Raw genomic sequence first — 17,737 nt, 5'->3', positions numbered from 1 at the left:
CCCGGCCTGTGCCACCACTCTCAGAAGCCGCCAGCCCTCTGACGTGTGTGTGTGAAGAAAGGGGCTCCGCATCCACACGACTCACGGCAGAACTGGGGTCCCCTCCAGGGCTTCACCGCGTAGCCGGCATCCTGGCAGGTCTCGGTCAAGGCCGACATGTGGGCACACAGTATCTGCTGCAGCCCCTGGAAGTTACACATGTCGAGCATGCAGTTGTCGAAGAAGGAAGAGGCCTTGAGGTGAGGCAGGCAGGCCCTAGGAAGAGAGGCCAGGTCATAAGGGATGAGAGGACGGAACCTCCCTCCTCCCATTTTGGTGGACACCGGGTGGGCCCCGGCATGGCCCCGCCTGCTCCCCCCACTACGTACTGAAAGGCTCCGTAAGCGACCACGAGCCGTCCGCAGTTCTCCGGCCCCGACAGTGTGTTCTTCAAGTCAGTATTGCAAGATGGGAGAGTTGCCTGGTTCTCCTGGCACCTGGAAGAGACGCACCCCCAAAAGCCATAAGGACCGAGGCTCGCCTCCATCTCCGCCCAGCCCGGGCAGTCTCTCCGCTCTCGACGCCCCCTAGTGGACAACATCTGAATGTCCAGAGGTGGGAAAACGGGGCTGCTCAGAATCGCCTGGGGACCACTGATGGTGAGGGTGGGGTGAACGTGGTGGCAGTGAACTTTGCAGGAAACCAGATCCAGGAGAAAGACAGACGTGGGGGCATACAGAGAGGGCAGAACAGGAGTGATGCCAGTCAGGGTTCTTGGTTCCTCAAAGGAGCAAAGGAGCAGGAGGGCGGAGTGGGAGGTGGGGAGGTCCTCACGCCTGGTCCTCATCCTCCGAGGTCTGCCAGCTGTTACCCAGCTCCTTCTCATCTCGTGCTGGTCTGCCATCCGGCTTCTGGTTGTCATTGCTACTGTCGCCGTCATAGTTGCCACAGAAACCGCAGAGTTTGCTGGAGTAGGTGCTACAGGGGCCGGGGAAGGAAGGGTGTTAGTGGAGAGTAAGGGTCTCCATCATCTGAGAGACCACAGAGGGGTGGGGGTTGGGGGAGGCCATGGGCACGAGGCGGGTTGTGGACCAAGAGGTGGAGACAGGGAACCAGGGCTCCATGCCAGGCACCAGGCTTACAACGACCTCAAGCTCTCGCCCTTAAGCCATCTTCACGTCTCCACTCCTCCCATTCTTCTGCTCATACCCCATCTTCCAGTCATGGCAAACTTCTTGCTGGCCCTAAGACATTCCACTTTTCCCCTTGCAATTACTGTTCACTATTTCTTTTTTTTAACTTAAAAAAATTTTTTTTTTAATTTTTTGCCTGTACCATGCAACATGCAGGATCTTAGTCCCCCAACCAGGGGTTGAACCTGTGCCCCATGCATTGGAAGTGCAAAGTCTTAACCAGTGGACCACCAGGGAAGCCTCCACTGTTTCTGTCAAGTCTTTCTTTCCCTTGTTTGGCCATCTGGGAATCTACTCATCCGTGAAGACTGCAGTCAAGAGACCACTCTTCTGAAGGCTCCCACGGCTCATTAGCAACTCCTTCTAGAACATTCCCAAAGCCTTGTGTATATATCCTGCTATTATCCCACGGCCCTGAAAGCATTTCCTCCCCCTCCGCAACCAAAGGGAGGCCTGCCGGTGGAGCTAGGTGTTTCCTACTCACGACTGAGAATGAACGCCCAGGATGGCAGGGGAAGGGGGATGGGAGAGTCCCCGAGAGGGAGGTAGAGGCGGAACGGAAGGAGTGGCAGCTGCCTCACTGGGTCGCCCCCTCACCTGGGCACACGCACAAACAGCTGCTGGTCACCGTCCCATCTCACCCGCAGACCGAACGCCGTCTGCAGCTGCACAAACCGCCCACTTGGAGTCAGGAAGACGCCTCCAGAAGGTATGGCCGGGAGGGTGACTCGCTGACCCCCAACCTGAAAGGCGAGGGGAGGAGAGGCCCGAGGGAGGAGACGAGAGACAGATCTGGGGGTCAAGGAGGACCCCCCGCAGCTGACTCCCACAACCCCACGCCACGCTCGTGACCTCTTCCACTCCACGTGGAACGCTCTGGAGGAATGGCAGAGCTGGGCGGATGAGGCCGCAGCTGCAGCCCCAGAGGGCTGAGCGGAGGCCGGACTTACCAGTGTGTGTCTGTCCTTGAGCAGAGTGATGGTGTTTTCCGACAGAGTCACGGAGACCCTGCTGAGGCAGGACACGCCCTCCTGTCCTCGCTGCTCATTCTTCACTGTCACCCTGAAGAATGGCTCTGGGCCGGGAGAGTAAGGGTTGGGGGAGAACGCCAGGGGGCTCGCTCATTCCAGAAACATTTCTGAGCGCCCACAGAGGGGGGCGCCCCCACCTGACCCTGTGGGGATAAAGCCAGAGGGGAGGCAGGACCCCGGCGGGAGTGGGGGTGATGTCCAGAACAGCCTGGGACTGAGTGCCCCGAGAAGCTGTCCCCACCCCAGCCGACGGGGGTATCTGCTGCCAGATGTGCCCTCAGTCCAAGCCGGCCAAGGAAGCAACTGATGCCGAGGGGAGTCTTAACCTGCATTCTCCCCGTGGTCTGGTCCTGAGAAAGTCCTGCTTTGCAGGTGGACGTGTCATCCCTCGCTCTACAGTCGGTCCTCTCCCACCTTGCCCTGCCATCAGCTCTGGCCCTTCCCCACCAGCCCGTGCGCTCCCAGGTCCAGCTATTCTGACCTCAGACTCCACGGCCAGGCCGTGGGGACGGGGAGAGGGGGGCATCTCCAGGGTCCTACCTGTCGAGTTGCCGCAGGATTGGGCCAAGATGTAGGTGCACTTGCCCATGAAGTTAAAGTACCTCCCGTCGAAGGTGTAGTAATGAGGGTCTCCATAGACGAAGCAGGTGGCAGTGCCTGCCGAGGAGACACGGGGGATGTGTGAAGCTGGGTTACCAGGCCAGGGGCCATGGCCACCTTACTCACCTAGTGGCCCCAGCTTCCCTGGGCAAGGAAGGGATGGGGACCCCAGTGTCACACCCATGGGGACAGGCGGGGAGAGCATGAGGGGTCTCACCATAGGGGTGGCATCCATACTGGCCGTGCTTCAGTTGGCATACTGAGTGTGTCCCGCACTTGTAGGGCTGGCACTCTATCTGGCTGCCGGGCTGGCAGCGGCAACGTTCTGTGCAGTTGGGGCTGAACCACTCTGTCCCTGACTGAGAGCGAGGGGGCCGGGGTCACAAGGGTACCACTCACAGGCAGACTGTCTCATCCCATGGTCTCATTCCCTCCTCCTGCAGACCTCATCTTGTTCAGACTCCTCTCCTCATCACCTAGCAGAGATTCCTGCGTGCCCCAGGCCCTTTGCACATGCTGTTTTTGAGCGTGTCCTCCTTCCCCTCATCTAAATCATCCCCATACAACCAGCAGAGTTCAGCTCAAGGGTTGCTACCTTCTCAGGAATACCTTCCAGACTGCCCTGTCTAACTCTGGGTACTTTTCCTTCCCAGGACTTAACACAACCACACTTTTACATTAATTTTTGTGATTATTTGATAAGCTCCCCCACAAGGGACCAGTCTATCTTTACTCAATATCTTAGCCCCAACACATAGCACAGTGCCTAGCAAAGAGTTCTCATTTAATGAATACTTACTTATGTCTCCCTCAGAATGTGAACCTGCCCTATTCATGGTGACCCCAACGCCAAGAGAGTTGAAGGTACCCAATTACATTTATTGAATTTAAAAGTGAACATAAATCCATATGTGTTTCCCAGGACAGAGGGAAGAGATGCCTGGTGCTGATGGTTCTGACATCAGCAGATGGTTCTGTCCCAGCTACAGCTGAAGCTAATCCCAACACTGAGACAGGGACACCCAGGAGACAGGTTAAGAGACCTGGAGGAGGAAGCAAACCCTCAAGGAGACAAGCAGGAACTCCGATGCTCCATGGAAAGAACACCAGAGCTGAGAAGATGTACTATTCAATAATGAATAGCTGACTGCACTTTTATTTAATAGGTTGACTATACTTATCATAAATTCCTAACAATAATAATTAGCATTTAAGTAACTGGTCTGTGTCAGGACCTAATTTCATCTTCACAACAACCATATGAGGTAAAAAATCTTATTGTGAACATTTTATAGATATGGAAACAGATCTGAAGAGGTCAAGAGAGAACCTTGCCCAGGATCACTCAGCAAACAAGTGCCGAAGCCAGGTTGCAGCTCAGATCAGCCTGACTCTTGACAGCTCTGTTTAATGGCCAACAGCTATGTCTGCCCACTGAGCTCTTCAAATGTAGCCGGTGCAGACTGACATCAGCTCTAAGTGTGAAATACACATTGGATTTTGAAGACTTCGTTGGAAAAAAAAAAAGGTACATAGACAATCTCATTGATAACTATTAATTACCTGTTGAATTAGGTAGATGACTGGAGTTAATTTAACCTGTTTCCTTGTACCTTTGTTTTTTTTTTAAGATTTTTTTTTGATGTGGACCATTTTTAAAGTCTTTACTGAATTTGTTACAATATTCCTTTTTTATTTTTTGCTGTGGTTTTTTGGCCCTAAGGCTTGTGGGATCTTAGCTTCCTGACCAGGGATTGAACCCGCATCCCCCTGCATTGGAAGGTGAAGTCTTAACCACTGGACCACCAGGGAAGTCCCATACTTTTTTTTAAGGTGGCTATTAGGACACATAAGTGCCATATGACGCTTGCATCTGTCCCTTCTGGACAGCACTGGCCAGCAGTCTCAAGAAACTGTGGGGGCGCCCGGGGGCAATCAGTTAGGAGAGACAAGACTAGTATCACCTCTCCTTTGACCAATCTTATCAGAATCTGCTAATTCCTTGCTTGTTTGTTTTGTTTTGGCTACATCTCTCAACTTTCAAGATCTTAGTTCCCCAGTGAGGGATTGAACCCAGCACCCCGGCAGTGAAAGCACCGAGTTCTAACCACTAGACAACCAGGGAATTCCCTGTAAGTTCCTTTGGAAGAAGGTTCTGGAATGCTTCATTCTGCCCTGCAAATGCCATCTTGCTCTCTGTATACACAGGGACCCCTGACTTTCCTTAGGATGGAGATAAGGGCTCTGCAATACCTGGCTGGTCTAGGGTCTAGTGTGTCATGGCTGCCTATACAGGATGGAGAAATACAAAAATTTCAAAGCTTCCAGGAGCACCCAGGACAGGGCCTCAGGACGACAGGATCTTCCGCACAGCCTAGCGTCAGGCTGGGCCAAAGTGACTGCTTAACAAATATTTATTGTGTGAACAGAGTGACCATCAAAAACCACATGCCGTGAGACTTCCCTGGCGGTCCAGTGGTTAAGACTCTGCGCCTCCACTGCAAGGGTTGAGAGTTCAATCCCTGGCCGGGGAACTATGAATGAAAGACTCCAGCACCAGGTCATCACTGCCCAAGAGCTGACCCCTTGAGAATGTCCCATGGATCCAAATTTACGCCATCTGGGGAGCAGGTGGCGCCAGACCCCAGGGGTTTGGCTCACAGTCTCCGTCTGGGGAATTGGACATCCCCAGGTCTCACCTTGTAGTAATTTTCATTGTAGAAGCAATTGCAGGAAGAGGCATTGACACAGCGGGAGTCGTTGAACAGAAGGCCTGAATCGCAGACACAGCCAGGCTTGCAAAGGAGACCACAGGTGGGCTTGGGGCTCTGGCAGGACGCTGGGCAGGCACAGCGTTCATAGTGGGCATTCGGGGGGCACATGGCTGAGAGGAAACCAGCCTCCATTAAACCCCCAGCTTTTCTCCTGTCTCCCCTCTACCCGGCAACCCCTTACCCCGCCACCATTCTTCTCAAGGAAGTAGGCCCATGTTACTCAGCCATTCAAAGGAAGGAAGTCCTGACACAAACCACAACCTGGATAAACCACAACCTTGACAAAAACACATGCTGAGAAAAAAGAAGCCAGTCATGAAAGACCACCTATTACATGATTCCCAGTGTATGAATTGCCCAGAACAGGCAAATCCATAGAGACAGAAAGCAGGTTTGTGGTGGTCAGGGGCTGAGGGTTTGGGGGACAGGGAACACCCACTGATGGATACGGGCTTTCTTTTCAGGGTGATGCAAAATGTCCTGAAATGGAAAAGGGAGGGTGGTTGCACAATTTTATGAACACACTAAAACCACCAAATCATACACTTTGAAAGGATGAACTTTGACGGCAGTGAATTATATCTCAGTAAAAGAAGCACCAGTAAGTCTAGTCGGAGAAGGAAATGGCAACCCGCTCCAGTACTCTTGCCTGGAAACTCCCGTGGACGGAGGAGCCTGGTAGGCTGCAGTCCACGGGGTCGCTAAGGGTCGGACATGACTGAAGCGACTTAGCAGCAGCAGCAGTAAGTCTAGTGGTTGGTTCTGAACAACCCCACCCCACCCATCCCCCACCCCGCCCCCATCATCCTTCTCAAGGTTGTCCTCATCATTCTTTCTAAAGTCACCATGATTGGTTCCTCTTCCTTCTGAGACTGCACTTTTCTACAGCATGCGTTTCCCCAGCCCTCTCTCCTCACCACTGTCTCTGACTTCTAGCTCTTTGTCCAAGGCTCCACCACATACCGGGAGTAGGTCTCAGGGTTGTAGTGGTGGCCGGGGTCACAGGAGTCATGGAGGTACTTGGCATCGTGAAGACTGTCGGCTGAGTGGCTACAAGAGCTGGGTTGGGCTGGGGTGTCATGGGAGTCGTGGGCCTTTCAGTGGGAACAGTGGGCTTTTCTGTGGAGACGGTGGTCTTTTTAGTGGGAATGGTGGTCTTTTTGGTGGGGACAGTGGTTTTTTCTGTGGGAATGGTGGTCTTTTCAGTGGGAATGGTGGTCTTTTTAGTGGGAATGGTGGTCTTTTCAGTGGAGACAGTGGTTTTTTCTGTGGGAATGGTGGTCTTTTCAGTGGGGACAGTGTTTTTTTCTGTGGAGATGGTGGTTTTTTCAGTGGGAACGGTGGTCTTTTTAGTGGGAATAGTGGTCTTTTTGGTGGGGACAGTGGTTTTTTCTGTGGAGATGGTTGTTTTTTCAGTGGGAACAGTGGTCTTTTTAGTGGGAATGGTGGTCATTTTGGTGGGAACAGTGGTTTTTTCTGTGAGAATGGTGGTCTTTTCAGTGGGGACAGTGTTTTTTTCTGTGGAGATGGTTGTTTTTTCTGTAGGAATGGTGGTCTTTTTAGTGGGAATGGTGGTCTTTTTGGTGGGGACAGTGGTTTTTTCTGTGGGAATGGTGGCCTTTTCAGTGGGGACAGTGGTTTTTTCTGTGGAGATGGTTGTTTTTTCTGTGGGAATGGTCTTTTTGGTGGGGACAGTGGTTTTTTCTGTGAGAATGGTGGTCTTTTCAGTGGGAATGGTGGTCTTTTTAGTGGGAATGGTGGTCTTTTCAGTGGAGACAGTGGTTTTTTCTGTGGGAATGGTGGTCTTTTCAGTGGGAATGGTGGTCTTTTTAGTGGGAATGGTGGTCTTCTCAGTGGAGACAGTGGTTTTTTCTGTGGGAACGGTGGTCTTTTCGGTGGGGACAGTGGTTTTTTCTGTGGGAATGGTGGTCTTTTCAGTGGGGACAGTGATTTTTTCTGTGGGAATGGTGGTCTTTTCAGTGGGGACAGTGGTTTTTTCTGTGGAGATAGTTGTTTTTTCAATGGGAATGGTGGTCTTTTTGGTGGGGACAGTGGTTTTTTCTGTGGGAATGGTGGTCTTTTCAGTGGGAATGGTGGTCTTTTTAGTGGGAATGGTGGTCTTTTCAGTGGAGACAGTGGTTTTTTCTGTGGGAATGGTGGTCTTTTCAGTGGAGACAGTGGTTTTTTCTGTGGGAATGGTGGTCTTTTCAGTGGAGACAGTGGTTTTTTCTGTGGGAATGGTGGTCTTTTCAGTGGGGACAGTGGTTTTTTCTGTGGGAATGATGGTCTTTTCTGTGCGGACAGTGACTTTTTCTGTGGGGGTGGTTGTTTTTTCAGTGGGGATGGTGGTTCTTTCAGTGGGGACCATGGGTTTTTCTGTAGGGACAGGGGGCCATTCACTAGGGAAAAGAGGCCATTCAGGTAGGAAGGTGGGTTCTTCAGTGAGGATGGTGGGTTTTTCTGTGGGGATAGTGGTCTTTTTAGTGGGAATGATGGAGTTTTCAGTGGGGACAGTGGGCTTTTCTGTGGGGATGGTGGGCCCTTCAGGAAGGACAAAGGGCCATTCAGGGAGGAAGGTGGGTTCTTCAGGGAGGATGGTGGGCTTTTCTGTGGGAACTGTAGGTCTTTCTGTGGGAACAGTGGGCTTTTCTGTGGAAACCACATGCTTTTCTGTGGGGACAGTGGATATTTCACTGGGGACAGTTGGTTTTTCTGTGGCGGCCACAGGTTTTTCTGTGGGGACAGGGGATATTTCACTGGAGGTGGTGAGTATTTCTTCAGGGGTCAAAGGTTTTTCTGTGTGGGCAGGGGTTTCAGAAGGGCCAGTGGGGGGACCTAGAGGTTTGGGAGGGAGCATTGTAGATGCAGGTCCTGCAAAGAAAAAAAATTTCTGAAGTTTGGTCAAAATCACACCATCTCCATCTTGACCCCCATCTAATTGGAGTGGGTAACTTCATCACACCTCTTCTAATCCCAACCCAATCTCCACTCACTCAACACTCAACAAACACTGCTCCTAATATATGTCTGCTCTTGCGTTGGGTTCAGGATATGAAACAAACGGGATGTCAGCCTTCCCTTCAGGCTCACCATTCACTAGGTAAGGGGTCTAACCACAGAAATCCATGGCACCAAAGTCACATTCATACAAACAAGCATTCCAATGGGGCCGGGAAGGTACAGGTGGGCAGAACACAGAAGACAAAACTTTGTGAGGCCTCGGACACAAAAATGTTAGTCGCTCAGTTGTATCTGACTCTTTGCGACCTCATGGACTGTAGCTCACCAGGCTCCTCCATCCATGGAATTCTTCAGGCAAGAATATTGGAGTGGGTAGCCTATCCCTTCTCCAGGGGATCTTCCTGACTCAGGGATAGAACGTGGGTCTCCTGCATTGCAGGTAGATTCTTTACCAGCTGAGTCACCAGGACACAAAAGAGGACTTGCATTTTAACACATTATTGAAAGGGTAGCAGGGGGGTGGGGGGTGGGGCGGTATAGGTGTTTGCAGAAATGAACGCCTGTGGCCAGCAATTTGTTATGTAAGTGAATATTGAAACGTCTCCGGTCAGTAACGTTCGGGTGACAAAGGAAGCATTCATAAGTCTCTGATCAGTAAGTAGTGAACAGCTCTCTGTGTGCAGAGAAGCCCAAGTGCTGCTCATCCCAGAGTGTGGCCCCGTTTCCGGAGCCTGGGGTCCTGTCTTACCTCGACAGCTCCCCTGACTGATGAAGATGAAACCCAAAGCAACAACGAAGGCAGCGCTGGAGCCCCTCTCGACCTCAAACAACAGCTGAAGGTCCGAGGCAGAAAAACACAAGAGAAATAAAAGTGAAGGCCTGGCAACGCAGTGACTCTCTCAGCAGAGGGTCTGTCTTCCACCAAGATGTCGCCTTATTCTGGCCTCCTCAACAGTGCAATGTGGGCCCTGGCCCTCCCAGGGGCTGGAGAGCCTGGTGGGGAACACAGAGTACCCTCTGCTCCGCCCTTCCTCCAGAGTTCCATCCTTGCAGCCCTGGCTGTGCTCCTGGACCCCAGCTGTTCATCCCCCTCACCAGCCTCACAGCAATGCGCATACAGTGACTCTCTCTGTTTCTCACCTGCATAGGTTGCTGATGTCCCGGAGGGATGGTCATGGAATCATTCAGCCAGTCAGGGCCCTGAGACCCAACTTGTTCCCAGAGAGAACTTGGGGGGCTGCCCGCAGGGCTCCCCAGCAGAAGCCTGAGCTTCGTACCCTTTCCGCGGCCGTCCATGTGGTAGGTGAAGGCCACGCAGATGGCACCCGGGGCACAGAAGGGCCGGCTCACCAGTTTGTAAGACTGGCCTTCCTGGGAGATCTTGTCAGCCTCAAGGTAGACGAAGTGACTTTCTGGGCATAAGAAGGGAACGGGCAAGGTGAGAAACTGCCAGAGGACAAGGCCTGTACTTTCCTGAGCAACATCTTGCTTTCCAAATGGGGATGAGAGGCAAACACCCAAACTCCCCACGTTGCAGTGGGCTTTTTTGTTCGTTTGTTGTTTTGATTTGTTTCTTGCTCTTTGTAGACCTTCTCACTCGAAGAAGACAGGATCAGAAAGAAAGGGAAAACCAAACCAGCAACCCAGATTCCTGTATTGGCTGCATCAGTAAATGTCTTGACTGAAAATGACAGTGGATTTTGAGGCCTTGGGCTCAATGAGAAATACGATGCCTGGATATTTTAGGGGGTTTTCAAGTGAACCCAGAACATAATAATCCTCAACTCATTCTACCTCTGTCGCCTCCAGAGCTCTGGCCCCATGACCGCTTTCCAGTAAACACCCCCTGGTTGATCCTCACCACCTACATCTTGTGTCAGTCACACCAGCCCGCCCACTAGCTGTGAGCAGATTCAGGAACTCATTGCCTTGAGGGCTCCTCCATCTCCTCACCTCCACTGAGGGAGATTCCAAAGGGACCTGTACCATAGATGAGTGTGTCTGCACTTCCCTGGGTCCAGTGTCCGCCATCCTGTAATACCTGGACCCAGTCACAGAAGGGGTGGTCCTTGTCTTCAAAGTCACACTGAGGAAAGCTCTCTGGGGGATCAGAATGGGAGGTCCAAGAAATCTGGGCCATGCTCTCTGTTCCTCCCTCAACCCCCACCCCTGTTCTCCGAGCCCCTCTCACCCCCACAGGGAGCAATGCTGATTGCATCCACAGCCACCGCTGGCTCTGGGATCTTGGCAAACACGCCCACCAAGGTGAACTGAAGAGAGAGGGAGAAGGGGCCGGGAGTGAGAAAACAGCACAAACGCTCTGTGTGTTTAGTCGCTCCGTCGTGTCCAGCTCTTTGTGACACCATAGGCTGTCGCTTGCCAGGCTCCTCTGTCCATAGGGATTCCTCAGGCAAGAATACTGACTGGACTGAGTTACCATGCTCTCCTCCAGGGGATCTTCCCAACCCAGGGATTGAACCCAGGTCTCCAGCACTGCAGGCGGATTCTTTACTGTCTGAACCACCAGGGAAGCCCAAGAGTACTGGAGTGGGTAGCCTATCCCTTCTCCAGGGGATCTTCCCAACCCAGGAATCGGACTGGGCTCTCCTGCACTGCAGGCGGATTCTTTACCAGCTGAGCTTCCAGGGAAGCCCCACCTAAAAGCTCAGCCCCCTCCATCTGATTTTACTCTATGCAGGGACCCAGGCACCTGGCTTCCAGGGCCCAGACTCTCAATCCACGTCAATATCGAGCATGCCTCCCATAAAAGGAGACCTGACCCCTTGCTACTGTATACCTGAATCTGTCCCTGGCCTGTGTAATTGACAGAGACAGGCTGCCAATTGGGTCCAGGTTGTCCTGAGAAGATGGTGTGTTTCCGGATGCTGCCTACGATGGAAGGAACCCAAGACAGCCATGAGATGAAGGGGGCTGGGAAATGACGTCACACCAGTACTCAGAAGGATGAGTAGCCGAAGGATTACCTGGAGTAGGTTCTCAGCACATCCTTTTCTCTCACTCTCCCAGTTTTTTTAAATCTATTTTTCCAGAAGCCCATGCCCTCCCTGCTCCCAAATTCCACCCCACGGAATCATCTTGCCAGTATCCCAGATTTCCCCAGACCCTGGGGGATGCCCCCCATTTCCTCGTCAACCCAGCCCTGGGAAAATAGCCTCAGGACAGTGTGAATCCTGTGACACTGTCATTCTCACCCAAGACAGACGCATAGGCCATGAAGCCTGCACCGGGAGACCGGCCACGGAGGATGTAGTGAAAGGACAGACTCAGGCAGCCGGAGGACTGGATCAAGGGGCTCAGGAGGGCAGATTTCTGACTCGCTTTTGCATTCTTGGGATCCAGGAGCATGTAAAAGCCACCTGGGGAGGAAAAGATCAGTAAAGTGGAGAGTGGCCCAGGGCTAGGGGCTGCAGGGGCAGACAGCCTAGCCCTGCGGAGCCTTAACAGCTGCCAAGGATAAGCCAGCACCGAGGTGAGCTACACCCATCACACGAATGGCTGAGGCCTTGGGTTCTTCCAGAAATGCTTGGCAGGTCGGGATGAGGATGCAGGTAAAGCAGCATCTTGTCAGAAGCAGCAGTCAGAGACTTGTCCTTTGGATTCTGATGTTTGAGGTCCCCTCAGAGTCACATGCTCTTCCTTTTCTTGAGCCACTGGATGTAAGTGACTCACACGGAGTGGCGAGAGTATGGGTATGATGCTGACTGGCGGGGATGTCCTCACCCACCCACCCACCCCCGCCAGCCCACCAGCTCAGGCAGCCTCGCTCCCTGATGCAACCGGTAGGTAGCCTGGAAGCTGGGTTGTGGGAGGGGGTGGCACGGAGGGGTGTGGATTAAGGAGGCATGTGTCACGACACTCAAGGACTTCTACCTGGAGAGCACGCTTGGCCTGGGGAGCCCCCGAGAAAGGTGGGCTTTGTAGAGGAGAGAAGAAGGCTGAAATGGAGAGAATTGCGGGAATCGGGCCTGAGAAAAGAAAGGAGCCAACAGGGAAGGAGGAGAGAAGGGGTAAAAGGGTGAAAGAAAGCAACAAGTAGGACGTCTGAGAAACAGAAAAGAAGATGCAGGAGAAGAAGAGAAGAACAATGGGAAAACATAGGGGAGCAAGATGAAAAAAGGAGGAGAGAGCAAACGGAAGGGAACCCCCGATAACATTTGCTGAAACTGCTGGGCACGAGGCATGGTGCTAAATGCTGAGGGAGATGTAGAGATGGGCTGGCCCTGCTCTCCAGGGTCTTAGTATGAAGGTGAGGTGGGATTTTCTCCAAGTCTTACTAGAAGGCAAACCTCAGGCAGCAGAAAAGATCAGAGGAGGGGATCAGAGGGAAGGATGGAGAAGAATGGACGCTGCCCTTGCCCTGTCCCTTCAGTGGATTCTAGTACAAAAACAACCTGGTGATCCTTTTACACATAAGTCAGAGCAGGCCACTCTCCTGCTCCAAATCCTGCAAAGGCCCCACATTCATGTAGAATAAAAGCCACAGTCAGTCCTGACAACGGCCTTCAAAGTTCCAAGTGGTCTGAACCTCCGAGGACCCATATGGGCTCATCTTCTCCATCCCAGGCATGTGGCTCCTTGCTGTGCTTCAACACCCACACCCCAACCCACTGACCCCTCAAGGTCTTTGCAAGGCTGTCCCCTTTGCTTAGAATGTTCTTCCCCTCAATAATTTCATGCCCTACTCCCTCACCTCCTAAAAGTTTGTGCTCAAATGTGGCCTCTACGAGACTTCCTCTGACCACCCTATTTAAAACTTACATGTCAGCCTACCCTGCTCCCAATCTCCTTACTTTGTTCAATTTTTCCCCCCCTGATAGCACTGGTCATCTTATAACTGTATAATTTACTTCCTTATTGTTTCAGGAACTGTCTCCCCATCTCCTCCCACACCACTCTCTGGTGTGGGACAGTACCTGGCACATCGTAGGTGCTCAATAAATGTTTGTTGGATGAATGAAGAAGGAGGGGTGATGGGGAAAAGAGATGAGGAGAGGGAGGTGTTGGGTCTGCCGGGTAGAGCTTTGGGGGTGGCAATGGCTGGGGAACTGGCTGGGCGCTTAGAGTTTGCTTCCTGCCCTGTAACTTAAGCTGATGGAGATTGGAGGTTGCTGGGGTTCACCCCAGGCCATCCAAGGGAGTTATTGTAGGGTGGTCAGGCAAGCATTGTAAATGCCCGCAAAGGTCTCTAGAAGCTCAGAAAGTCAGAGGACGGAAGCGTGGCCATTACTCACCCCCAGGACTAGAGAAGTCTTCCTCGGGCCCCACGTTCTGCACCCCAGTCGGCCCCTTCTTCTGGACCCACTTGGCCCCAGAGGCTGTCGGGATCCAGCTCCAGCCGCAGAGATCTTTTAGAGTGTCAAAGTTGCATGTTTGCATCATGCAGACTGAGAGGAAAGAAAGGAGGAAGGAGACGGCTCAGAAAAGTAGGCCTCAGACGCAACATCATGAATCAGCTATACTCCCGTGTGTGTATGCATGCTAAGTCGCTTCAGTCATATTTGACTCTTTGCAGCCCTGTAGACTGTAGCCCACGAAGCTCCTCTGTCCATGGGATTCTCCAGGCAAGAGTGCTGGAGTGGGTTGCCATGCCCTCCTCCAGGGGATCTTCCTGACCCAGGGATCAAACCCGCGTCTCTGGAGTCTCCTGCATTGGCAGGTGGGTTCTTTACCATTAGTGCCACCTGGGAAGCCGAATACTCCCATATAAAATAAAAATTAAAAAAAAGAAAAGATCGCCTCAGTCTGGAGTCAGACTCCCAAGTCCCAACCTGGGTCCTGATGTTATCACTGCCAGCTTGCCAAGCAGGTTCGGTTCCGCTCCCCAGCGGCTGTGTTCCTGCCACAGGTTACTTAAGCCACCCAAGCCTCAGTTTCCCCATCAGTAAACTGGGAACGAGAGCACCAGCCTGTTACATCACGTGCAGAGCGTCTCGCACAGTGCCTGTGCTCAGTAAGTGTTAGTTCCTTGCATGCACCTTCTGGAATATTCCTTCCTTTGAATTTATTCCCCTCAAATCTCAAACATCAGCTTAGAGGGCCAATTCTGAACGAATCTGGGGTGTTAATTACAGCCAGGTCGACCAGACACCCATGTTTGTCAGAGACTGAGAGTTTCCTGGGATGCAGGACTTTGGGTCCTCACGTAGGCACGGCCCCGGGCAAACCAGAAAGGCTGGTCTCTTTAGGACAAGTGTTGTCCCAGTTATGTGTTCCAGGAGAACCTGTCTTCAGACATGGCAGCTTCAGGAATCAGGTGTGGGGTGTGGAGGTAGAAGGAAGCAAGTCGCCCTAAGTCTGGGAGAAGCCAGGGTCACGGTGCCTGAGCGAGTCCTGCCACCTGGGCACCTGCACAAAAGGTGAGGCGGGCGTGGGCTCACCCCGATTGCAGGAGCCCCGGTGAACGGAGATGGCGTCCAGAGCGATGTCCAGATAAGTCGTGCTGCCCCACATGCCTTCAAATATCAGCTGCGGGAGGGAGGAGGGGGCCACCCGCCCCGTGAGCCCCTTTGCCTCGGGCTCCCACTTTCCTGCCTGAATTCAGAAGCCCACCCCAGCCCCTGTGCTCCCCCCTGGACCCCCAGTCCAACACCCAGCTTCCCACAGGGACCCCAGACTCTGCCTGCAGCCTCACCCGGCTGGGCAAGACGAGCCCCAGAGGCACCGTGACGGCGGTGGGGATCCAGGAGGGGCTTTGCGTGTTCACGTGTTTCCACAGCAGGTTGGGGTGCTTGCCCTTGGCGCCTGAGGCCAGCCACAGCCTGAGTTGGGTGCCCCACGACAGCCCAAACATGTAGTAGGCGAAGCGCACGCAGAGAGGGCCCTGCTCCCATATGGGGGGGCTTTGCAGGCGGGCCACCCCGCCCGGGTGGAAGGCTTTGGAGTCCATATGCAGGTAGTAGCCTTCTGGGGGAGGCAGAGCCCTGAATGATGAAGCCTTGCCCACCTCCCCACACCCCCCCACACCACCAAGGGCTGCCTCCCCAGCCCCTTCCCAGAGCCCTAGCACCCACTTCCAGCCGCCTCCCTGCACTCAGACCTGCCTGTGTCCACCTTCCAGCTGCCTCCCTAAACCTTCAGCCTCCTCACCTCCACTGGGGTACCCCCCAGGGGGGGCAGTGTCGCTGGCAGGGGAGGGCTCGCTTTCTCGAGTCCAGTCTCCATCGTCTTTGGTCACTTGGCTCCAATCACAGAGGGGTCTGGAGTCATCCTCAAAATCACACTGGGTGAGAATGGCTGGGGAGAGGAGAGGGGAAGGGGTGGGCCTGCAGAGCCAACCCCAGGCGGTGTGTGCAGGGGTGGGCAGGATGTCTAGGTCGGGGGTGGCAAACTGAGGTCCCAGGCAGGCAGGCTTGTCTAGGCAGCCTCCTGCCTTGCTGTTGTTCATCTGAATGTGAACCTTTCAGGCAGGGCTTGTTCTCTGCTCCTCCCCGGCTCCCTCCACTCTTCATCCTCTGAGGGTTGCCCTTCACATATTTATTACATGTTTATGTCAACGCAGGGCCAAGGGCACCTGAGGTGGCCTCCCCTGGGAGGGACAGGAGGTCCGAGCAGTCCCAGGTTTCAACTCACAGTTTTCCCGTGAGCTGCGAGCGAGGAGCTTCCAGTCTGGAGGCTTCTCTTTCCTTGATGTTGATTTGGAAAGAGAGAGAAAGGGGGGGAAAAAAAAATGTAGTTCTCATCATTACCAAGAACTGCTAAGCCTCCACGATTGTGAGCTTCCTGGAAGTTTGTTCCTTTCTTTTTGTCAACGTGTATGCAGGGAACATATACTTACTTGAAGGTTTTCAAAAAGGTCACTCACAGCCATCTGTCTCCTAAAAAGCATCTCCCCTCCAAGCTCCTCACATCCCCTCTGGCTGCCTCCACCCCCTGTCCCCTGGATGTCATGCGTGGTTCTCTTACATGAGAAGAACCAGTTTCTCTGTGCGGGAATTCTCACACACCACCTGAGAGTTTACATCTGTGGCATCTCTTTCTTTCAGGTCGAGGTTTTCCTGTGCTGTTGCCCAAGTTGTCCCCACGGAGTAGGGACCATATGGGTCTGGTGTTGCCAGATGGGTGGTGGGGACGGTGCTGCCCCGACTGAACACACAGAGGGAAGCCAGGGGCCTTTCCCCAGGTGGCGTGGGCCACACAGAACAGCTGTTTGTTTTAGTAGTTCAAGTCCTGCTTGTTCACATCCCTTCAAACATGGGACTTCCCTGGTGATTTAGTGGTTAAGAATCCACCTTGCTATGCAGGGGACTAGGGTTCGATCCCTGGTTGGGGAACTAGGATCCCACGTGCCGCGGGGCAACCAGGCCTGCGTGACGCCTGCGTGATGCAATGACGGAGCCCACGTGACACAACGAAAATCCCGAGTGCCACAGCCAAATCGATAAATGTTAAAAAAAATCCTCTCACGCTCCAGGACACCAAGCCATCCATCATTTGTTGCTGCTTCCTACTCGCTGTGTCTCTGTCCACTGGGTCTGCCCTGGGTTTTGTCCACCCCCCATCCCCCCCTGAGCCCAGCTTACCGGGTGGCGGCAGGCATGTGGCCCTGGCCCCAGGCAGCCCCCAGCAGCAGCACCAGAGTCCAGACTGGAGGAGCCATGCGGGACCTCAGAGGCGGCTCTCGGGGAGAGGAGGAAGGCAGAGTGAGGAGCCCAGACCACCTTATCCCCCTCTGCCCCTCCTCGCTTGGCGTCCTACTGAGGAAGCCGTGAAAACTGCATGGAGAACTCAAGAACGCCCTGGGAAATGAAAACTAGGAGAACTGAAACCTAAACCCCTACAGAAGAGTTAAACGTTGAAATCAAGAGAAATAAAATGAGAACAAGAGAGAGGGAAAGAAAGAGAAGGAGAAAAGCGAGAGAGAGACTCGGTCCAGGATGACTGACATTCAACCAGGGGAGTCCAGAAAAGAAATAACAAAGCAAAAGAAATTACTTGAGAAAAAACACAGAAGATGATTCCCCAGAACTGACAAATGAGTCTCTTGATTAAAAGGGGTCCATTCCGACAAATGGAAAGAGACCCATGAAAGATGTGTCATGAAATCTCAGACTGTCAGGGCTGAAGAGAAGATCCCAAACACTTTCAGACAGAAAAAAGCAGGTCACGTACTAGAGATCAGGAATCAGCATGGCACCGGAATTTTCAATAGTAACCATGGATTCTGATATCCAGTGGAACA

At 53.1% G+C, this 17,737-nt stretch overlaps 1 protein-coding gene across 1 annotated transcript in view; it reads right to left on the bottom strand.

Annotated features, from left to right (window-relative positions):
* ZAN (zonadhesin) overlaps positions 1 to 17,708 on the bottom strand; it is a 35,238-nt gene extending 17,530 nt beyond the window's left edge. The window contains 23 exon segments of the mRNA XM_081556183.1: positions 86 to 255; positions 369 to 476; positions 814 to 957; positions 1,770 to 1,915; positions 2,123 to 2,247; positions 2,744 to 2,860; positions 3,021 to 3,162; positions 5,503 to 5,687; positions 6,541 to 7,255; positions 7,481 to 8,052; positions 8,179 to 8,406; positions 9,245 to 9,371; positions 9,679 to 9,950; positions 10,492 to 10,638; positions 10,730 to 10,808; positions 11,336 to 11,427; positions 11,751 to 11,915; positions 13,791 to 13,943; positions 14,937 to 15,024; positions 15,191 to 15,462; positions 15,646 to 15,792; positions 16,129 to 16,181; positions 17,079 to 17,708. Coding sequence (XP_081412309.1) covers positions 86 to 255; positions 369 to 476; positions 814 to 957; positions 1,770 to 1,915; positions 2,123 to 2,247; positions 2,744 to 2,860; positions 3,021 to 3,162; positions 5,503 to 5,687; positions 6,541 to 7,255; positions 7,481 to 8,052; positions 8,179 to 8,406; positions 9,245 to 9,371; positions 9,679 to 9,950; positions 10,492 to 10,638; positions 10,730 to 10,808; positions 11,336 to 11,427; positions 11,751 to 11,915; positions 13,791 to 13,943; positions 14,937 to 15,024; positions 15,191 to 15,462; positions 15,646 to 15,792; positions 16,129 to 16,181; positions 17,079 to 17,155 — 4,324 coding nt within the window. The 5' untranslated portion in view covers positions 17,156 to 17,708.
* Positions 17,709 to 17,737: the final 29 nt, after the last annotated feature.

Source organism: Giraffa tippelskirchi, chromosome 13 (assembly GCF_054371585.1).
Source record: "Giraffa tippelskirchi isolate mGirTip1 chromosome 13, T2T-mGirTip1v1.2.pri, whole genome shotgun sequence".
Lineage (NCBI taxonomy): Eukaryota > Metazoa > Chordata > Mammalia > Artiodactyla > Giraffidae > Giraffa > Giraffa tippelskirchi.
The sequence above is the reverse complement of the archived record's forward strand: the minus strand, read 5'-3'. Positions and strand labels throughout refer to the sequence as shown.